At 40.5% G+C, this 18,545-nt stretch overlaps 1 protein-coding gene and 1 non-coding gene across 4 annotated transcripts in view; one reads left to right on the top strand and one right to left on the bottom strand.

The window, feature by feature from the left end:
• The window catches only part of BEND2 (BEN domain containing 2), a 51,852-nt gene that overhangs the window by 19,812 nt on the left and 13,495 nt on the right, over positions 1 to 18,545 (top strand). Inside the window, exons 5-12 of one of the 3 annotated variants that reach the window (XM_014591364.1) lie at positions 400 to 504; positions 1,857 to 2,226; positions 4,044 to 4,169; positions 7,853 to 7,978; positions 10,190 to 10,336; positions 13,140 to 13,289; positions 16,213 to 16,413; positions 17,616 to 17,737. In XM_014591364.1, the coding sequence (XP_014446850.1) occupies positions 400 to 504; positions 1,857 to 2,226; positions 4,044 to 4,169; positions 7,853 to 7,978; positions 10,190 to 10,336; positions 13,140 to 13,289; positions 16,213 to 16,413; positions 17,616 to 17,737 (1,347 nt within the window). The remainder of the gene's footprint in view (positions 1 to 399; positions 505 to 1,856; positions 2,227 to 4,043; positions 4,170 to 7,852; positions 7,979 to 10,189; positions 10,337 to 13,139; positions 13,290 to 16,212; positions 16,414 to 17,615; positions 17,738 to 18,545) is intronic. The other 2 variants (XM_027775478.1, XM_027775479.1) reach the window with 2 other exon arrangements.
• On the bottom strand, positions 5,172 to 5,303 carry LOC114009578 (small nucleolar RNA SNORA42/SNORA80 family). Its single transcript, XR_003550972.1, has one exon. It is a non-coding gene; the product is annotated as a small nucleolar RNA SNORA42/SNORA80 family (small nucleolar RNA).

Genomic DNA, 18,545 nt, shown 5'->3' with positions numbered 1-18,545 from the left:
GTTCCTCTCGCAGCAGAGCTCCCTGTCTCAGCTCCCCAGTCGTTCCATGGAAGTGAGTCTTTGGCCTTTAGCAGATCAGAGCAGGTCTCTCCTCAAGTAGCACCTTCCTGCATGTGGAAGGTCCCCCTCTCAAACGTGAGACTCAGAGGGACGTGTGCGACCCCTCCCTGCAGTCGGGCTTCTGTCAAGGACTGCATGGAAGAGAGCACGGGAGGCTTCTCCTCTCAGCCACTTGGCTCTATGTCACCCACTGTCAGGCCTCAAGGAGGAGAAACAGGACGTTCTTTGGACTTGAAAACTTTCTCTGTGTCTGCCAGGTCAAATCTGGCCAAATGGTATTTTCAAATGTTACTTTTCTTTTGAAACATGACCTAACATGTATATTTTTTATTAAACTAGGTTTTACGAGAACTTATTGAAAACACAAATAGGCAGGTCACCCAGCTTTGTGGAATTGTTTCAAGCGTACAGCAGTCTTGGGAGAACTCACTGTCGCAAAAACGTGTAAGTGTTATGCAAATATTTTTACGACTTTGAGAAACCTCTAGTTCCTGAAGATACCAGTCTATTAGAAGTGATAGATCACTAGTAACTCTGTGAGATAAGGCAAGCCTAGACTTCACTTTAGTAGGAGATAGCAAACTACAAGTGTTGGAAGGAGGCCGAAGTTTAGATTTGATAAACTATGACACAGAATTTTATGGTGGTATTTGTTGTGAATGAAATGCAATGACGATACAGGACTGAAGAGGAATAAAAGTGATAAAATCAGAATGCAGCGTTTATCCTTAACAATGGAAAATGATATTTCAAGGAGAATAGGTATGCGTGTTTCTACCCACTTCTTGTTTTATTGCCTAAGGACGTGTGCACTTGCCAAAGAGAGACAGAGAGAGAAAGCACCATCCAGTGATCATGCTGCAGTCCTGTCTCCATTTCTTTGTCCTCTTCGCATAGAAAGCACCCTTGCCCATGCACCCAGTATTTTCGTTTTTTCTTTTAAGCTGCCATGGCTGAGATTTGAACTCTGGTTGGCCATATGGCATCTGGCTTCCTTAAACACTAGGCTGCAGGCTGGGTAACCAACTTTAAAAAAAATTAATCAATTAATCTATTTGTTGTGATTTAAAAAAAAAGTTTCATTTAACTGCGTTTATTTTTTCATTTGTTTATTTCAACTTAACCAAAGAGGGACAGAGAGAGAGAGAGGGAGAGGGAGAGGGAGAGGGCGAGAAAGTGAGAAAGTAAGCTGCCAGGTCCAGGACTCAAACCACAGTTGGCCATGTGGGAATCCAGCACCTTTAACCACCACACCACTTGCCGGCCCCACGTGTGTTGTGATTTTTAAGCCACCGGGTCTGGGACTCTTAACTGAGATTCGCCATGGTCAGCCACGGGAATCCAGCACCTTACCGCCATGCTACCTGCTGGCCTGGCCCACCAACTTTTAAGTCGTCTTCTCCTCCCCCCATAGGGCACGTGTGTGTGTGAGAGAGAGAAAGAGAGAGAGAGAGATAAAACTACCCAATTGGATGTGGTTGTGCTGTAATCCTTGCTCCTCCAATCTGTTGTGATTTTGAGCACACACATGTGCCATTTTTCAAGCCACTGGGGCTAGGGCTTGAACTGTGGTTGGCAATGTGGGATCTGGCTCCCTTAACCATTGAGCTATGGGGCTGGCCCTAAATCCTCATTTTTACTCAAAGCTGATTTATACTGGGTTGCTGTCATTTTAGAGGTCATCTGAATTGATACAAAAAAAGTTTTCATTGTATATGTCCTGGAGAAATTAAAGTCCAGGGACTGAAAAGCAAAAACAAAATGTTTAACTCATTCTCTTCTTTTATCCTGAACAGGGAAACCGTAGCTCATCCTTGCCAGGAGAAAGGCAGGAAGCTAATGCACAGGCCAACCCAGTAGGAACATCTGGGCAGTCAGCAGCGTGCTCTGAAGCACAGCAGCCGGGCCGCAGGGCGAGTCCACCGATGCCCCGAATTGTCTCCGCGCATTCGTTACAGCCATTCTTCATACCAGGCATCCAATATCCTGGTTGCCCTGTGTTCTCCTACTATTTCAATGAAGGAGCTGAAAATGGTATCATCTCATCTGTTCAAGCTAATACGGCAGTACCTGTGGCAATTCTGCCACATGGAGAGCCCCACATGGCATATAACCCTGCCATGATGAATCACTTGGCTTCGATGGAAAATGAAAGACAGAACCTAGGTACTACTTCATCTTTCTGCCTCCCTCCCAATTTGGGTGAATTTGGAATGACATGTATTACAAATAGCATCCTTTTATTTTAATTTAAAAGCATCCTTAATGCAAACTAGTGTTAATTATTTTTAAATTGTAAGTTTCATATCAAGATCAGTATTGAGTTGGAAAAGTCATGACATATTTTTGCATAGAAAAACATAGAAAATATGACTTTTCCGATGACCCAGTAGATTCAGATATAGTTGAAAGAAATATACCTTTGAGTCAGTTTTTCCCCCCAAGTGGTCATATCTTCTGTATTCATTTACGTGCTTGTGAATTTAATTCTGTGCATTTTTATCACAGGAGAAGGTTTGTTTGCTCACTACCATAGTCAAGGTGCAGAACATTTCTGTCACCACAAGGTTCACTTGTATTGCCACACCCATCCTCCTCTGGTGACCCTTCCCTTCCTATCCCTAACCTTTGACAGCCATCTCCATATTTCCATTACTTAAGTATTGTCATATAATTTGGTATATATTTGATAATATATATATAGTATATATATGATCTATCACTATATATATAACCTTTTGGTATTGGCTTTATTTCCACTCAGATAATTCAGCCAAGGAGGTTGGGGGTTCAGCCAAGTTGTTTGTTTCGTGACTCAATAATTCCTTCTTTTTTATTGCTGAGTGCTCTTCCGTGGTATAGGTATGCCATGGCTTAACCTATTCATCAGCTGTAGGAAATTTTGGTTTTATTTTCCAGTGTTTGACTATTAGGGGTAAGGTTGCTGTGAACATTCACGTACAGGGTTTTGTGTAAATATGTTTTTATTTCTCTGACACAGATACCCAGGAGTGCAATGGTTGGTCATACATTAATTGCATGCTTAGTTTCTTTTTGGAAAACAGCTTTATTGAGATATAATTAATGTTTACTTTGTACGTGCTGCTTTAACAAAATGCCAAAGACTGAGTAATTTATAAGGAGCAGAAATGCATCTTACAGTTCTAGAGGCTAGAAAGTTCAAGGTCAGTGTTACAGCAGGTTATGATTTCTGGTGAGGGCTGTACCCTGTGGAGGAAAGGATCACTGTGTCCTTACACCAGAGAAACACAAACTTACTGGACACCTTATAAAGCCCCCATCTTTTAATGTTATCACATTGGTAATACTTGAATTTTGGAGGGGACTCATTCAAATATGCAAAAACCCGTACATATTTAATGTACACAATTTGATGACTTTTGGCATATATATGCTTAGTTTTGTTTTAAAGGCTATTTTAAAAAATAATTATTTTATTTATTTATTTTAATTTGACCAGAGACAGAGTGAGAGAGAGAGAGGGAAAGTGAGAAAGCAAGCCTCCAGGTCCGGGACTTGAACCGTGTTCAGCCATGTAGGAGTCCAGTGCCTTTAACCACCATGTTGCCTGTCAGCCCCTATGCTTAGTTTTTTGAGAAACAGCCTGTTTCTCAGTACAGCTCTCTCTCTCTCTCTGTCTGTCTCTCTCTGGCAAGCACACAGGCCCTCTGACAAATAAAAAAAGAATAAATAAAAAAATAAACTTTTAATTGACACATAATAATTGTACATACAATTATTCAGTGCGTGAATACAAGGGATAATCATTATATCTTTTTTTGATTGAAGACTTTTCTTTAACCTTTTTAAAGGGTGAGCCTGAGGGGGACACATTCTTTTCGTTTTCCTTTATGTGTGAATATATTTATTTTCCCTTCTTTTCTTAAGGGTACTTTTGCTCAGTATAGAATGTGTGGATTGAAGTTCTTGTGTTATAACACTTGAAAACTTTTCACTTACAGAAATGCCACCAAATGCGGTCCCCAACCTTGGACACAGCACTGAGGCAGTGAATCACCCAACTTTGTTGGAAAATGACATTGGCCATAACGTTGCCTATTCATCTGTCTTTATCCCTTCTGATTCTGGTGAGTTTGAAATGATACATCTTACAAATACTAGATACACCAACATCCTTAATACAAGCAAGTGAACCTTTTTCTAGATCAAACCTTTTAATTTGGGATGATTTTAGATTCACTGTGCAGTTATAAGAAATAATCCAGAGAGATCCTGTTTATGCTTTAGCCACTTCCCCCAATGAGAACATCTTTACAACTGTAGTAAAATACACAACTAAGATACTGATACTGATACAGTCCACAGATCTTACTGAGGTGTCTGCAAGTTTAGTTGTATTAATTCGTGTGTATGCATTTAGTTCTATGCAGTTTTCATCACATGAGTAGCTTTAATGTCTACTACCACACTCAAGGATGTCTCATCTTGCCCTTTGATGATAGTGATAACTTCTCCATGTCACCCTTCCTTTCCAGCCTGCCCTATCTATAACGCCTGTCAACTACTGATCTGTCCTTTGTTTATAATTTTGTCAACTTCAAGGATGTTACACTAAGGGAATCCTATAATATGTAATCTTTGGGAACTGGTATTTTTGTACTCAGCATGATGCTCTGAAAACTTATCCAGGTCATTGCATGTATCAATAGTTCCCTCCTTGTTATTTTTGAATTTCGTCCCATGTCATGGATACCCTACAGGTTGTTTAATCATCCACCATCAATAGACTTATCTTTTTTTTTTTTTTCCTAATTCTTGGATATTAGGAGTGAAGTTTCCATGAACATTCATGGACAATTATTTGAATAAATATAAGTTTTCATTTCTCTCACACGAATGCCAAAGAATGCAATTGCTGGGTCTTACTGCAATAGTGTGTTTAATTTTATTAGATACTGCAGACTTTTCTAGAGAGGCCATTACCACCAGCAATATCTGAGTGGTCCAGTGTCTCTACATCCGTATGTCTGTTCTTTTCATTGTTCTTCCTTCCAGATGCTTCAGGTTCCCTTTTTTCATCATTTCCCTTCTGTTTGAATATCTTTTTTGGCCTTTATTTTGTTTCCCCCTACTGTGCAACCCATTTCGATGCCAGCAGCCCCCAGGCAGAGGCTGGGCAATGATTCGGGGCTAATTTGCTCTGACATGGGGTGCTATGAGAGGCCCAGGGGTATGAGCCTGTCATCTTTTTTTTTTCTCTTTCATTTATTTATTTTTACATTTTTCCACAAACATTTACTTTACATAGCAAAAAATTTTAGCTCATACTCCATAATTCTTGACAGTTTACCAACAACTTTCAAAATTTCAAAATACTGAATTTTAAAGATAATGTTCAAGATATGCCTTATAATTTTGTGTAGTTTTATAACTCTATAACAACAGAAGCAGTATGGTTTCAAATATATATATATGTATTTTTTTTAGAGTGCAGACACTCGGTATATATTAAGTGGGGACATATAATGCCTCTCCTTCATAGCATGTGAGCCTGTCATCTTTAGCATTTATTTTTCCTTTTATGTAAAAAATGTCTTTATTTTCTCTATACTCTTCTAGGACAGTTTTGCTGGGTGTAGAATTTTATTTTATTTTTTGAAATTGAGAGTTAATTTTCCATTAGCCTCCTTAATTCAAAGCAGAAGTAGCTCCTTCTTAAAAAATTCAGCCTTTAATTTTGAGATAATTTCAGATTCATATGTAGTTGTAAGAAATTATACAGAGATCCTTTCAGAGTGAGAAAACACAGAAGACTGTGCTCATTCTGATATGTACACATGAACGATTTCAAGGTCCAACTGCTCTGCAACATTTATGATTTACTCATTTCCCCTAATGATAACATCTTAAAGAATTATAGTAAGCTGTCACAACAGGATATTGACATTACTAAATCCGTGTGTGTGTGTGTGTGTGTGTGTGTGTGTGTATTTTGTTCTATGCAGCTTTATCATGTGCCCTTTTACATGTCACCACCACAGTCATCATCACCATAAGGATTTCTCATATTGCCCTTTTATAACCATCTCCCTCTGGTCTCTGCTCCCTCTGGTCTCTGCTCCCTCTGGTCCTTACCCTGTCCTATCATTGACAATCAGTGATCTGACTTCCTTTTTTAAGAATTTATTTATTTGGGACCAGCAGTTAGCGTAATGGTCATGTCGCTGTACTCCCATGTAGTCAACCGCGGTTTGAGTGCTGGACTCGGTGGCTTAAACTCAACACCGGGCGCGTGTGCGTGCGTGCCCAAGATCCTGAGAGGAGAATGGAGGAGAAGGGATTGCAGCGTGGCTATCCCCCCTGGGGGGGTGATTTCTCACTTTCTATCTCTCTGTCTCTCTCTGTCTTTCTGGCTCTGTCTGTCTCTGTCTTTCCAGCGAGTGCACGTGCCCTATAGCAAAAACCTCTCCAAAAAATTGTATTTAACTTTATTTATTATTATTATTATTTTCCAGTTTGATTAGACAGAGAGAGAGGACATGAAAGAGGAATAGCTTGAATGCTGTAACTTAAATTGATGCAAATGTTATGTATACTTTTGAGTTTGGCATTTTTTTCCTAAGCAACATTTCTTTGAGATTCATACCAATTGTTTCATGCATCTGTAGTTTCTTCATATATCTGTTTATCCATTCATCCATTGAACGACCTCTGGGATGTTACTAGTTTTGGGCTATTACAAGTAAAACAAACAACATTTGTGCACTGTTTGTGTGTGTGTGTGTAATATGAATTTATGTGTTATTTTGGGTCATATGTTAACCCTTGTTTAATTAGATAAGAAACTAGTAAAAATATAAAAATATTGTTCAGAGGGGTTGTACCATTTTACTTTCTCATCAGCAAGTGATTCTGTTTTTCTGCATGTGTATTTCTTCTATTTCCGTTGTTTGTTCTTTCTTCCTGACGCTCAAAGATTCATTCTCTGATCATACGCTTTTTGTGTGGAGATTTTCCTCTTGTCTTTAAGGGTAAGACTATGAGGGGTAAGTAATTTTCATTTTCCTTCATGCGAGAATGTCTTTATATCTAGTACATTACTCAATAGTAATTTCATTTTGTATAAACTCCTGGTTGAAAGTTCTTTTTAAATTTAGTTCATCATCATCATCATTATTATTTATACATTCAGTCGCTATACATCATTAAGATCAGATGTCTTTATATCTAGTACATTACTCAATAGTAATTTCATTTTGTATAAACTCCTGGTTGAAAGTTCTTTTTAAATTTAGTTCATCATCATCATCATTATTATTTATACATTCAGTCGCTATACATCATTTAGATCAGAAAGAGAATTTATCCAACATGATATACACCACATACCAGGCGAGATGAGAATACTATACATGGCATCATCCACAGGCAGCAAACCATAGCAGTGTCCCACAAATGTCTTACTTCTCCATGTTTTCCCAGGTATCCCTGTCTGCACTCTCCCCCTCTCCCACTCTCCTTCCACTTTGTCTTTTTAAATTCACAGTAGAGCATGTGAGCATGAATAAGCATGAAAACTTGGTGAGCACACTCCATAGGGGTCATGTTGCCATCCCCTTCCTCTAGTCCTCCAGCCCTTTGGACCTAGGGTACTCACATGCATGCCCTGCATGTTTCAGACTGGTCAGGGGTTCAATCCGCAGTTACCATGTGGGATCTGGTTTCTCTAGAGCAGCGCATTACCACTGCACCACAGAGCTGGCCTGAGAGTTCTTTTCCTAAGTTCTTAAAAAAAATGTTCTTCCTATAGGTGTGCCAAGAGTAGCAGAAAACACCGTGGAAAACAACCGTGAGGCAGCAAATTATGCAACTGCACCGGGAAATGTCAATGGCCAGTGTTCGTCCTCTTCATCTGGCTGCCACGTGCCTAATTTTGGTGAGTTTTAGATGATACATATTGTAAGTGGCACTATAGAATCTGGATTTATCAACATCCTTAATGCAACTAGCTTTATTTCAAAATTAAGCTTTTATTACTGTTTTTTAAGAGGTTTTTGCCATAGGGTTTTTAAGAGGTTTTTGCACTTGTTGGAGAGAGGTAGAGATAGCCAGAGGGAATGTGAGAAATAACCCCCTGGGGGAATGACCACACCAGAATCCCTTCTCCATTCTCCTCCTGGGATCTTGGGCATGCACGCACACATGCCCAACATGAATTTCAAGTCACTGGGCCCAGGACTCTAGCCATGTAATCACTTCACCACCTGCTGGTCCCCAAAATTAAGCTTTTAATTTTGAATAATTTTAGATTCCACATGTGCTTGTCAGAAACAATGTGAAACAGGGACCAGCAGTTAGTGTAATGGCTATGTCGCTGGACTCCCCCGTAGTCGACCGCCGTTTGTGTCCCGGACCGGGCGGCTTAAAACTCACGCCCGGTGCGTGTGCGTGCGTGGCCAAGATCCCAAGAGGAGAATGGAGGAGAAGGGATTGCGGCGTGGCCATCCCCCCTGAGGGGTGATTTCTCGCTTTCTGTCTCTCTGTCTCTGTCTGTCTGGTGAGTGCACGCGCCCTATAGCGAAAACCTCTCCAAAAAAAAAAAAGAAACAATGTGAAACAATTCCCTTTACACTTCACCCCTTTCTCATCTTGCAAAACTATAATAAAATAATGCAACCCGGATATTGATGTTGATATAATACACAGATGTTATTCAGATGTCCCTAGTTTTACTTGTAGTCATCTGTGTGTGTTTTTATTTATTTCTGTGTAAATTTCTTACATGAATAGATTTGATTCTATCACAATGTCCAAGGTACAAAACATTTTCATCACTGCCAGGCCACCTCATCTTGCTCTTTTATAACCACACCCACCTCTCCCAGATCACTGTTACCTTTTTCACTGCCTGTCCCCTAGCCCCTAGCAAACATTGGTCTCTTAAACTTGGTCACTTTAACAATGTTATATAAAAGGAATATTACGGTATGTGTGTTCTTTTTTCCACTTAGCATAATTCCCTGGTGACTCACATGGGCCATTTTGTGAATCAGTAGTTTTTCCCTTTTTATGTCCATGGTTAGGATATACAATAGTTGTTTTTAATCATTCACCCATTGAAAGATAAGTTTCTTCCTCTTCTGTCCCTCAACTTTTGGTATTAAGAGTCAACTGTTGGGGACCAGCAGATGGTGTAATGGCCACGTCGCTGGACTCCCATGTAGTCAACCACAGTTTGAGTCCTGGACCCGATGGCTTAAACTCACCCAGTGCGTGTGTGTGTGTGCATGCCCAAGATCACGAGAGGAGAATGGAGGAGAAGGGATTGCGATGTGGCCATCCTTTCGGGGGTCGGGGGGCGGTGATTTCTCACTTTCTGTCTCTCTGTCTCTTTCTGTCTTTCTGGCGAGCGCACGTGCCCTATAGCAAAAACCTCTACAAAAAGAGTCAATTGTTAATGGGCATTTGTGTACTGTTTTTTGTGTAAATGTGTTTTCATTTCTTGGTCATGAATGCCAAGTGTGCAATTGCTGTGTCTTTTTTATTTATTTTTTAGAGAGAGAGTTTTGTTATGAGGCACATGTGCTCACCAGGAGACAGATAGAGAGACAGAAAGTGAGGAATCATCCCCCAGAGGGTATGGCCACACTGCAGTCCCTTCTACATTCTTTTCTTTGGATTTTGGGCATGCATGCCCGTGTGCCCAGCGTGAATTTTAAGCTACCATGTCTAGGACTTGAACCACAATCGACCACATGGGAGTCCATTATACCATCTGCTGGTCCCACAATTGGTGTGTCTTATGACCATGACATATTTTGTCTTAATAGAAACTGCCAAACATTTTTTCCAGACAGGCTGTACTATTTTTTGTTTTCAACAGCAGTGTATGAGTGATTCAGTTTCTCCATATTGATATTTCTTAGCTTTCCATTGTTTTTTCTTTCTTCCTGCTGCTCCCAATTTCTTTCTTTCATCCTATCCTTTCCATTTGAAGATTGTTCTTTAGCCTTTTATATAACTAAGTCTACTAGGGACCAGTTCTTTTAGTTTTCTTTTGTTTGAGAATATTTTTATTTCACTTTTTCTGGAAGGATAGTTTTACCTCCTATAGAATTCATGTTTGAGCATTTTGTTCTTTTGGCAGTTGAGAAAGTTCTGCTTCTAGAATTGCCAGGAAGAGTTGAAACCAACCTGGAAGACAACTCTCAGACAGTGTATTATCCAGCTTTGTTGGGAACTCTCAGTGGCCCAGATGATGGCTCTTCATCTCACTCCGTCCCTTCCAATTTTCGTGAGTCTTAAGTGATACATATTACAAGTAGCACTTTTTAATTTAGATTCACCAATATTAAAAAAAATTATTTCTTTCATAAGCAAGGTGGGGGAGGAAGGGAGGAGATAGAGCGTGAGCGAGCAAGAGCGAGAGTTCCCCACAGGGTCCTGACATCGCAATCTACCCCCAGCCTCAGCCAGCCCTAAGCCAGCCCCCATGGACTTGTATGTGCCATGATGCTTGGAAGTTTCTTGGACTTGAACCAGGAACCTTCCCATGTGGGAATGCTTCTCAGAGCATCACATTTCTACTGTTGTGCTACTATCTATCTGGCCTTTCACCAACATTCTTAATATTTTTAGAGGTAGCTTTAATTAATGTTTCTGTGGGGCTAGCAAGTGAGATGGTAGTTATGGTCCTGGACTCCCATATGGCCAACTGCAGTTCAAACCCTGGGCCTGGTAGCTTGAAAATAATGCCAGCTGCATGTACGTGTGTGCCCCAAATCCCAAGAGAAGAATGGAGAAGGGATTGTGATGTGGCCATCCTCCTTGGGGGATGATTTCTCACTTTCCTTCTCTCTGTCTGGTGAGCACATACACCGTATGGCCAAAATCTAAGAAAAAAAAAATTAAGGGACTAGAAGGTGGCATAGTGATTAAGGTACTGGGTTTCCACATGGCTGACTGTGGTTCGAGTCCTAAGCCTGGAGGCTTGAAACTCATGACAGGCATGTGTGCGTGTGGGCCCAAAATCCTGAGAGGAGTGTGGAGGAGAAGGGATTGTGATGTGGCCATCCTACCTTGGGGGTGATTTCTCACTTTCTCTCTCTGTGTCTCTGGCAAGCATATGCATCCTATAGTAAAAATTTCTCTCTAAAACAAACATAAAAAAATTAAAGTTTTCATTTTGAGGTATTTCAGAATCACATACAAATGTTAAGACGTAATACAGGTCTTGTGTATTATATATTACAAAACTTTCCTTAATTCTCCTAATTCTTAATTTTCTCCCCTTTACTTAATTTCGTCTAATAATGATATTTTGCAGAAATACAGTGAAATATCACAACCAAGATATTGACATTGATACAATTCACAGATCTTATCGAGATGTCCCCACTTCTACTTTTTTTTTCAGTTTTGCTATAGGTCATGTGCACTTGCCAAAGAGAGAGAGAGAGAGAGAGAGAGAGAGAGAGAAATTACCCCCCAATGGGACGAAAATGCTGCGGTCCCTTCTTCATTCTCCCTTTGGGATTTTGGGCATGCACACATACACACCCAGTGTGATTTTTCAAGCTGCTGGGTCTGGAACTTGAACCGCGAAGTCAGCCTTGTGGGATCTAGTTGCCTTAACCTCTGTGCCACCTGCTGGCCCCTTGGTTATACTTTTATTCACTTTTGTGTATACTTTTTATATTTAGTACTATATGGTTTTATTCCATGAGTAGGTCTGTATGTCTGTCACCACAGTCAAGGTAGAGGTCATTTTCATCAGTACAAGGAGCCCTCGTTTTGCCTTTTGATAATCACACCCTACTCTCTTGGGTGACCCTTCCCTGCTCTCATGACCTGTCCCTACCACCTGACTATCATTGATCTCTATAATTTTATCTCTTTAGATTGTTAGGTAAGTAGAAAGTAGAATCATATTTGGGACTAGCTTTTTTTTTCACTCACCTTGATTTTCTGGAGATTCATCCAGGTTGTGTGAAGTAATATTTCATTTCTTTTGTTGCTGAGTAGTATTCCATGGTATGGATATGCATTTTGTTTAACCGTTCACCCATTGAAGGATATCTGTGTTTTTTCTAGCTTTTGTTTATTGAGAGTAAAGCTGCTATGAATATTCATGTACACTCCTTCCTGTTGATGAATACTTTTTATGATGTAGATATGAACAGTTTTTTAAAAACCATTCATTCATCAAAGGACATAATTTTTCTTTCTAGTTTTTTCGATATTATAAGTAAAGCTGCAGTGAATATTTATGTACTGGTTTTTGTGTAAATATAAATTTTATTTCTCTGTCATAAATGCCAATGAGTACAATTGCTAGGTCTTATGTAATGGCATATTTAGCTTTTTAATTTTTTTAATTTATTTTTTTGGAGAGGATTTTGCTCTCCAAAGGATGTGTGCGCTTGCCAGAGAGACAGAGAGAGAGAGAGAGAGAGAGACAGAAAGTGAGAAATCACTCCCCAGGGGGGATGGCCATGCCGCAATCCCTTCTCCTCTATTCTCCTCTCAGTATCTTGGGCATGTGCACACACACGCGCCCGATGTGAGTTTAAGCCACTGGGTCTGGGACTCGAACCGCAGTTGACTACATGGGAGTCTAGCGACACAGCCATTATGCTAACTGCTGGTTCCAGCTTTTTTATGTTTAAGAGAGAGATTTTTGCTACAGGGCACATGCCAGAGAGATAGAGAAACAGAAAGAAATCACTCTCCAGGGGGGATGGCCACGCTGCAATCCCTTCTCTATTCTCCTCTCTGGATCTTGGGCACATATGCACGGAGTGAGTTTTTAAGCCACAGGGTCTGTGACTCAAGCTGCAGATGACTGTGTGAGAGTTAAGCGATGTAACCATTAACACCATCTCCTGGTCCCAGCATGTTTAGTTTTATTAGAAATTGCCAGTTTTCCAGAGAGGCTGTGCACTCTAGTATTTCCAACAGCGATGGAAGTATAGATGGTCTAGGTTCTCTATTTCTGAGTTTTCCATTGTTCTTGTTTCCTGATGCTTCAAGATTCCTTCTTTTGTAATATCCTTTCTGTTTAAGGATTTTCCTTTAGCCAACTTCTTGTCTTTCAGTACTTGAAAATGTTATACTCGTAGAAATGCCGGAAAACCCAGAAACCAACCAGGAAAACAACCCTCAGGGAGTGAATCACCCAATTCCATTGGGAAATAACAGTGGCCAATGTTCTGCCTCTTTATTTCCCTCCATCAGTGCCAAGTTTGGTGAGTTTGATTGACATGTATTACTAGTAGCACTGTTTACTCTAGATCTATCAGCATCCTTAATGAGAAGCTGGTGGTAGCTCTTTTTTGAACTAAACTTTTAATTTCATGAAATTTAAGACATGCATGTAGTTAAAGGAGATAATACAGACAGATACTCTTTACGTTTTACTCATTTCTCCCACCACTAACACCTTGCAAAAATATAATAGAACATCACAACCAGGATAATGATACTGGTTTGATCCGCAGACCTTATGGAGGTTTCCCCATTTTTTGGTGCTGATTTGCAGGTGTGAATTTAGTGCTATGCAGTTATGTCACATGAATGGGTCTGATGTTCATGATGGCAGTCAAGATACACATTTCCATCACCACCATGATGCCTCGTGTTGCCCTTTTATTTACTTACCTTTTTAAGTTTTGCTATCAGATGCATGGGCTCTGTGGAGAGAGACAGTGAGAGAGAGAGTGAGGGAAAGTGAGAAATCACCCCTCTGAGGGGATGGCCACACCACAATCCATTCTCCTCCAGTTTCCTCCTGGGATTTTGGGCAGGCATTCGTGTGCCTGTCATGATTTTCAGGCCATTGGGCCTGGAACTTGAACTGTGGTTGGCCATGTGGGAGTCCAGTGCCTTCACCACCACACCACCTGCTGGCCTCTGTGTCAGCATTCTTAATGCCAGATAGTGGGAGCTTTTTTTTTTTTTTAAAGTTTTTATTTTGAGAAAAATCTAGTTACCCATGCAGTTGTAATAAATGATACAGAGATCCTGTGTTCTCATTACCCAGTTTTTTTCCCAATGGTAACATCTTGTAAAACTATAGAAAATTACTACAACTGGGCTATTCACATGCTGTCATCCGCAAATATTCCCATGTCCCTGGTTTTACTTGCACTCACTTGTGTGCATGTATCCGTGTATATTTGAGTTCAGTTTTATCATTTGTGTAGGCTCATGTATCCTCTACCACAGGTAAGCCCCCAGTTTTATCACCACCATAATCATTCATATTACTCTTTCATTTTACCAAAGGAGAGTGTGTTATTTGTACATACAGAAAACTCAACAGCATACATTTAACCCAATTTGGTGAGGAGTTCTTCAGCTTTTGCCTTTTCCAGCTTAGCAATGGGAGCCATGGATTTCCGGTCCAGGACATTGCCTCCTTAGTGATGGTGGACCTCATCACATCTGTGATTGGAATTGGTCCTGATGGCTTCCCCCAGCTTAGCCAGGGTGCCTTTGTCCTCCAAGTTCACCCGTGTCAAGGTGACTTGTGGACTGGGGTCCCAACCTGGTCTTCCCCTTGATAATGCAGTAGGGAACTCCCATCTTCCAGCATAGGGCAGGCAGGAAGACAGCCAGGGTGCTGTCATGCTTCATGTGAGTTTACCACCCACTGAGCCTTCTTATTCTCCACCAAGGTTGTGACAGTGTTGACCCCTGCTTGGAGGACCGGCGGCCTCTTAGTGGGGACATTCCCTTTGCTAGCAGCTTTCTACTCACCCCGGATGAGCAGGCGCTGCTGCTTCTCTCATTTTGTCTCTGGCTTCTACTTGTGGGCTATCTTAATTAAGCAGCTGAGTAGCTATCTGGCAGTCCAGAGCCTGGGTGAACTGGTTAATGACAGGAGGCACTTTTACCACTTGCCGAGGACAGCCCTCTGCCGTTGCAGCCGTATGTAGTGGGGCCATTTGACGAAGTAGGTGAGGTCCCTTTTGGGCTGGATGTCCTGTCCTATGCCGAGATTCTTAGGCCTTTACTCAAACGGGATCTACCAGTTTCTCGGCTTCCTGCTTCTTCATGACAGCAGGGGCCAGAGCTGCCTTCTTCCTTTTGGCCTTCTTTCCCTTTGGCATCTTGGCGACTGGAGGAGGGAGCCATATTACGCTTTTACAACCATACTCACCTCTCTCCAGTTAACATTTCCCCTCTATTCTCACCCCTGCCCTGTTTCTAACTGCTGGCAACCACTGATCTGTTCTCTAAATCTATCATTTGTTGCTTCAGTGTTACCTAAAGGGAATTATGTGGTATGTAACCTTGTGGGGTTGGCTTTCTCCCCCCAGTGTAATTCCCTGAAGACTCATCCAGTCGTGGGTATGTCAGTCTTTCCTTTTTATTGCTGATGAATAGCCCATGTTATGACTGTACCATAGTTTATCTGTTCATCCATTGTCCATGCCTTTAATTTAAAAAACATCTTCTCCTAGATCAGTGTCCTGCATGGTTTTCTTCTTCAGCCTTTTATAAATTAAAAACAAAAGAATGGAAGACATTAGAATAAGATTAATGGTTCAGTACACTTGGTTTCCAAACAGACCGGCTTAGATTTTGAAACTGGCTCTGTAACTAGCAGTGTGACCTTGTTCAAATAACTTCCATTCTGTGGGCCTCCGCTTTGTCACCTGGTAAGTAGGAGTAATGATTAAACTGTTTGATTGATGAAACAGCTGTAGACGTGATATTCAGCATAGTGCTTGATACATAGTGGCTACTCAATAAGTGATAGCTGTTTGAAAATGTTCTTAGTAATCCCCACTCACACTTGTGAATTGTTTTCAGGGGATATATACTCACTCAGAAATAGAGCACTGAGCACACTTTTGAGACTGTAAAAGAGGGCAGTAGGAATTAAGAGCAACGTGTCTACACATGCACGTGCAGCCTACAAGTTAAATTTATTCAAGTCAGTGAACAGATGAGTTCAAATGGAACGAGTTGATGGCAAAAGTGAAGAGTTGGCAGTTGGGCATCAGAGAGACCCATTCAAGGGAAAAGAAGAGATACCTGTAGGAAAAACTCCACCCAAGTAGAAATGTGTGCATTAGAAATTGGTTTAATTATTCTGAGCACTTATATGGTATCCTTGCATGATAAAAACAAGGATTTTCCTTTCCCCTTTGATTTTTAAAGAGTATCTTGGTGATCCACAAAGAAATGTGAAGGTACTTGAAGTTCATCTGGTGATCGCACAAAGGAAGCCCAGACCCCAGCTGGCAGCTCGATACTTGGTTTGCGTTTTGTTCTCTAAGGAAGTCCTGATGCGCAGCTCTGTGGATGTCAATTCCCAAGGCCGCCCACCCCTAGATCCAAACATTTTGGCGGCATTAAGAGGTACGGCCAGTGACCGTGGAATCTTGCTTTTATGATCACTGGGTCATGTGATGAATGGTATTATTACCAGTTGAAGAAGTAGCAGTGAATGAAAATCTTTGCACTGTTCATGTTTTCACCTATCTGATCCAGATTTTAGTTTAATAATACGTGATAGGTAATAACTTTTCGAGAATAAACTGGTCCACAGATGGGTAGAATAAAACAAGCCTTATTGATAGTTGCTTGTGGTTAGTTCTAAGTCAGTTTTTTAGCATTGAAACTTGCTAGTAAAAAATAAAGAATAAGGCAGTAAGAAGAGAGTTGGGGAAGAAAATGGATTTTTTTGATGTTAGTAACTGGCAACCAGGAATAGTATCTCGTGGTTAGTCCACTTTAGCCTCCTGTCTTCCAGAAATGTGAATTGAGTCCTAGAACTCATGAGTACTGAGGATCCCACTCCACATAAGTATTTTTTGCTCACAAGGAGCGCACAGTGTAGGAAGGGACATGTTGATGGACACAGATGACTTCCAGTCCAGTGCAGTCATGTTGGGAAGGTCAGAGAACAGCTGCTTTGAGGAAGTTGGGAAAGGCTTTGCTGGGGGCAAGGCATTTGAGCTAGATTCTGAAGGATTTCCTAGTTAGGTGGCGGGAAGAGGCAGGGTGCTTTAGGCAGAGGGCAAGGTAGACGTGATATAAGGACATGAGTAAGTAGGCCCTAGTGTAATAATGTTTGCATACCATGAGGGGTGTTCATAAGGTCATGGAGAAATGGAATTGAAGTATGACTTTATTTTGATGTAAACTAATTTTGAAATCTTCATATCATTTTTTCATAATGTGCATTTTTACAAACTTTTCAAAGATCTTTAGCAGTTTCTCTTTACAGGTTTCCTCTTCTTTTAGTTCTTATTTATCCTTTAGGTTATTAAATGGTCTTAGCACCCTGAAAAAACTGATTTTTGGCTATGTACTGTTTTTTTAAGCACCAGGACCTCTGTATTGGTTTCCTGGGTTAGTGTTTCAGGGCATCTCTGTTAGAGGAAATGAGATAATTCAGTGAAGCATTCTCATTGGATGGAATTTATAAACTCTCAGAAAGAGAAAAACAAAGACAATCAGAAAGATGATAAGTCAGTATTCATTATAAATAACATTTTCTTATTAGGTTCCTTGCTGAATTGTTCCTAATTTTTGTGAATACTTTCTGCCGTTTGCAGAGTATCTGGCAATGATTTTCCCCAACCATGATATGAGTGAAGGTGGAAGAGAATGGAGAGCCTGTATTGCTGATATCAGTTCTCTGATCCACTGTTTATGTTTGGAAGCCAAGAAAGCATCAGTAAGTTACTATTTTTTTTTCATGTAACTATGGTATCTGCTATATAGGTCCATACCCACGTACAACTCTGGAATGGCAAGTAGGACTCAAGGATCTTCATGCTGTGTGCTAAAAATATCATTTATTTATGGGGCAGAGAATGTTCTTTCAAAGCATATGCCTGGGGGCCAGCAGGTGGCCTGGTGGGTAAGGTACTAGACTCCCACATGGCCAGCTGCTGTTCAAGTCCTGGACCTGGTGGCTCTCTTTCTCACTTTCTCTCTCTCTGGTAAGCATACATGCCCTATGGAAGATTGAAGAATGATAATAATAATAATAAAAAATAAAATTAAGTAAACATTCTTAAAAAAAAAACTACTTATTTATTTTACTTGTTGACAATTATGCTCTTTAAAATACCATAATTGTTTCTTGGCTTTTGGCTAAGATCAAGTATAAAAATTTCCTGATGTATTTTTTTTTCTCCTGGAATTTTTAAAAATTAATTTACATTCATTCCCTGAGCATCATCACAACATACTAAATGTGGTTTCCCGTCTAGAATAAACTGCATAGTGGCTTAATCATGCATGTTATCATCCATACTATTCCATTTCTACTTTCATGTATATATGTTTTTTAACCCCATGTCTGACCCTCTGCCCTATTCCACTCTTATTACACTATCTCTGCTGTCTACAGTTGTCTTCAATTCCTTTCCCCCCAACATTTTGTTGATCACACAATATCATAGGCAATCTAACTGCTTTCAATAGGTAGTTCAGCTGGTGGTTTCAAGAAAAGCAGTTTTGAACTGGTAAGGATATTT

The sequence above is a fragment of the Tupaia chinensis genome, unplaced genomic scaffold, assembly GCF_000334495.1.
Source record: "Tupaia chinensis unplaced genomic scaffold, TupChi_1.0 Scaffold000567_1, whole genome shotgun sequence".
Classification (NCBI taxonomy): Eukaryota; Metazoa; Chordata; class Mammalia; order Scandentia; family Tupaiidae; genus Tupaia; species Tupaia belangeri.
This window is presented reverse-complemented; position numbering and strand designations above follow the sequence as displayed.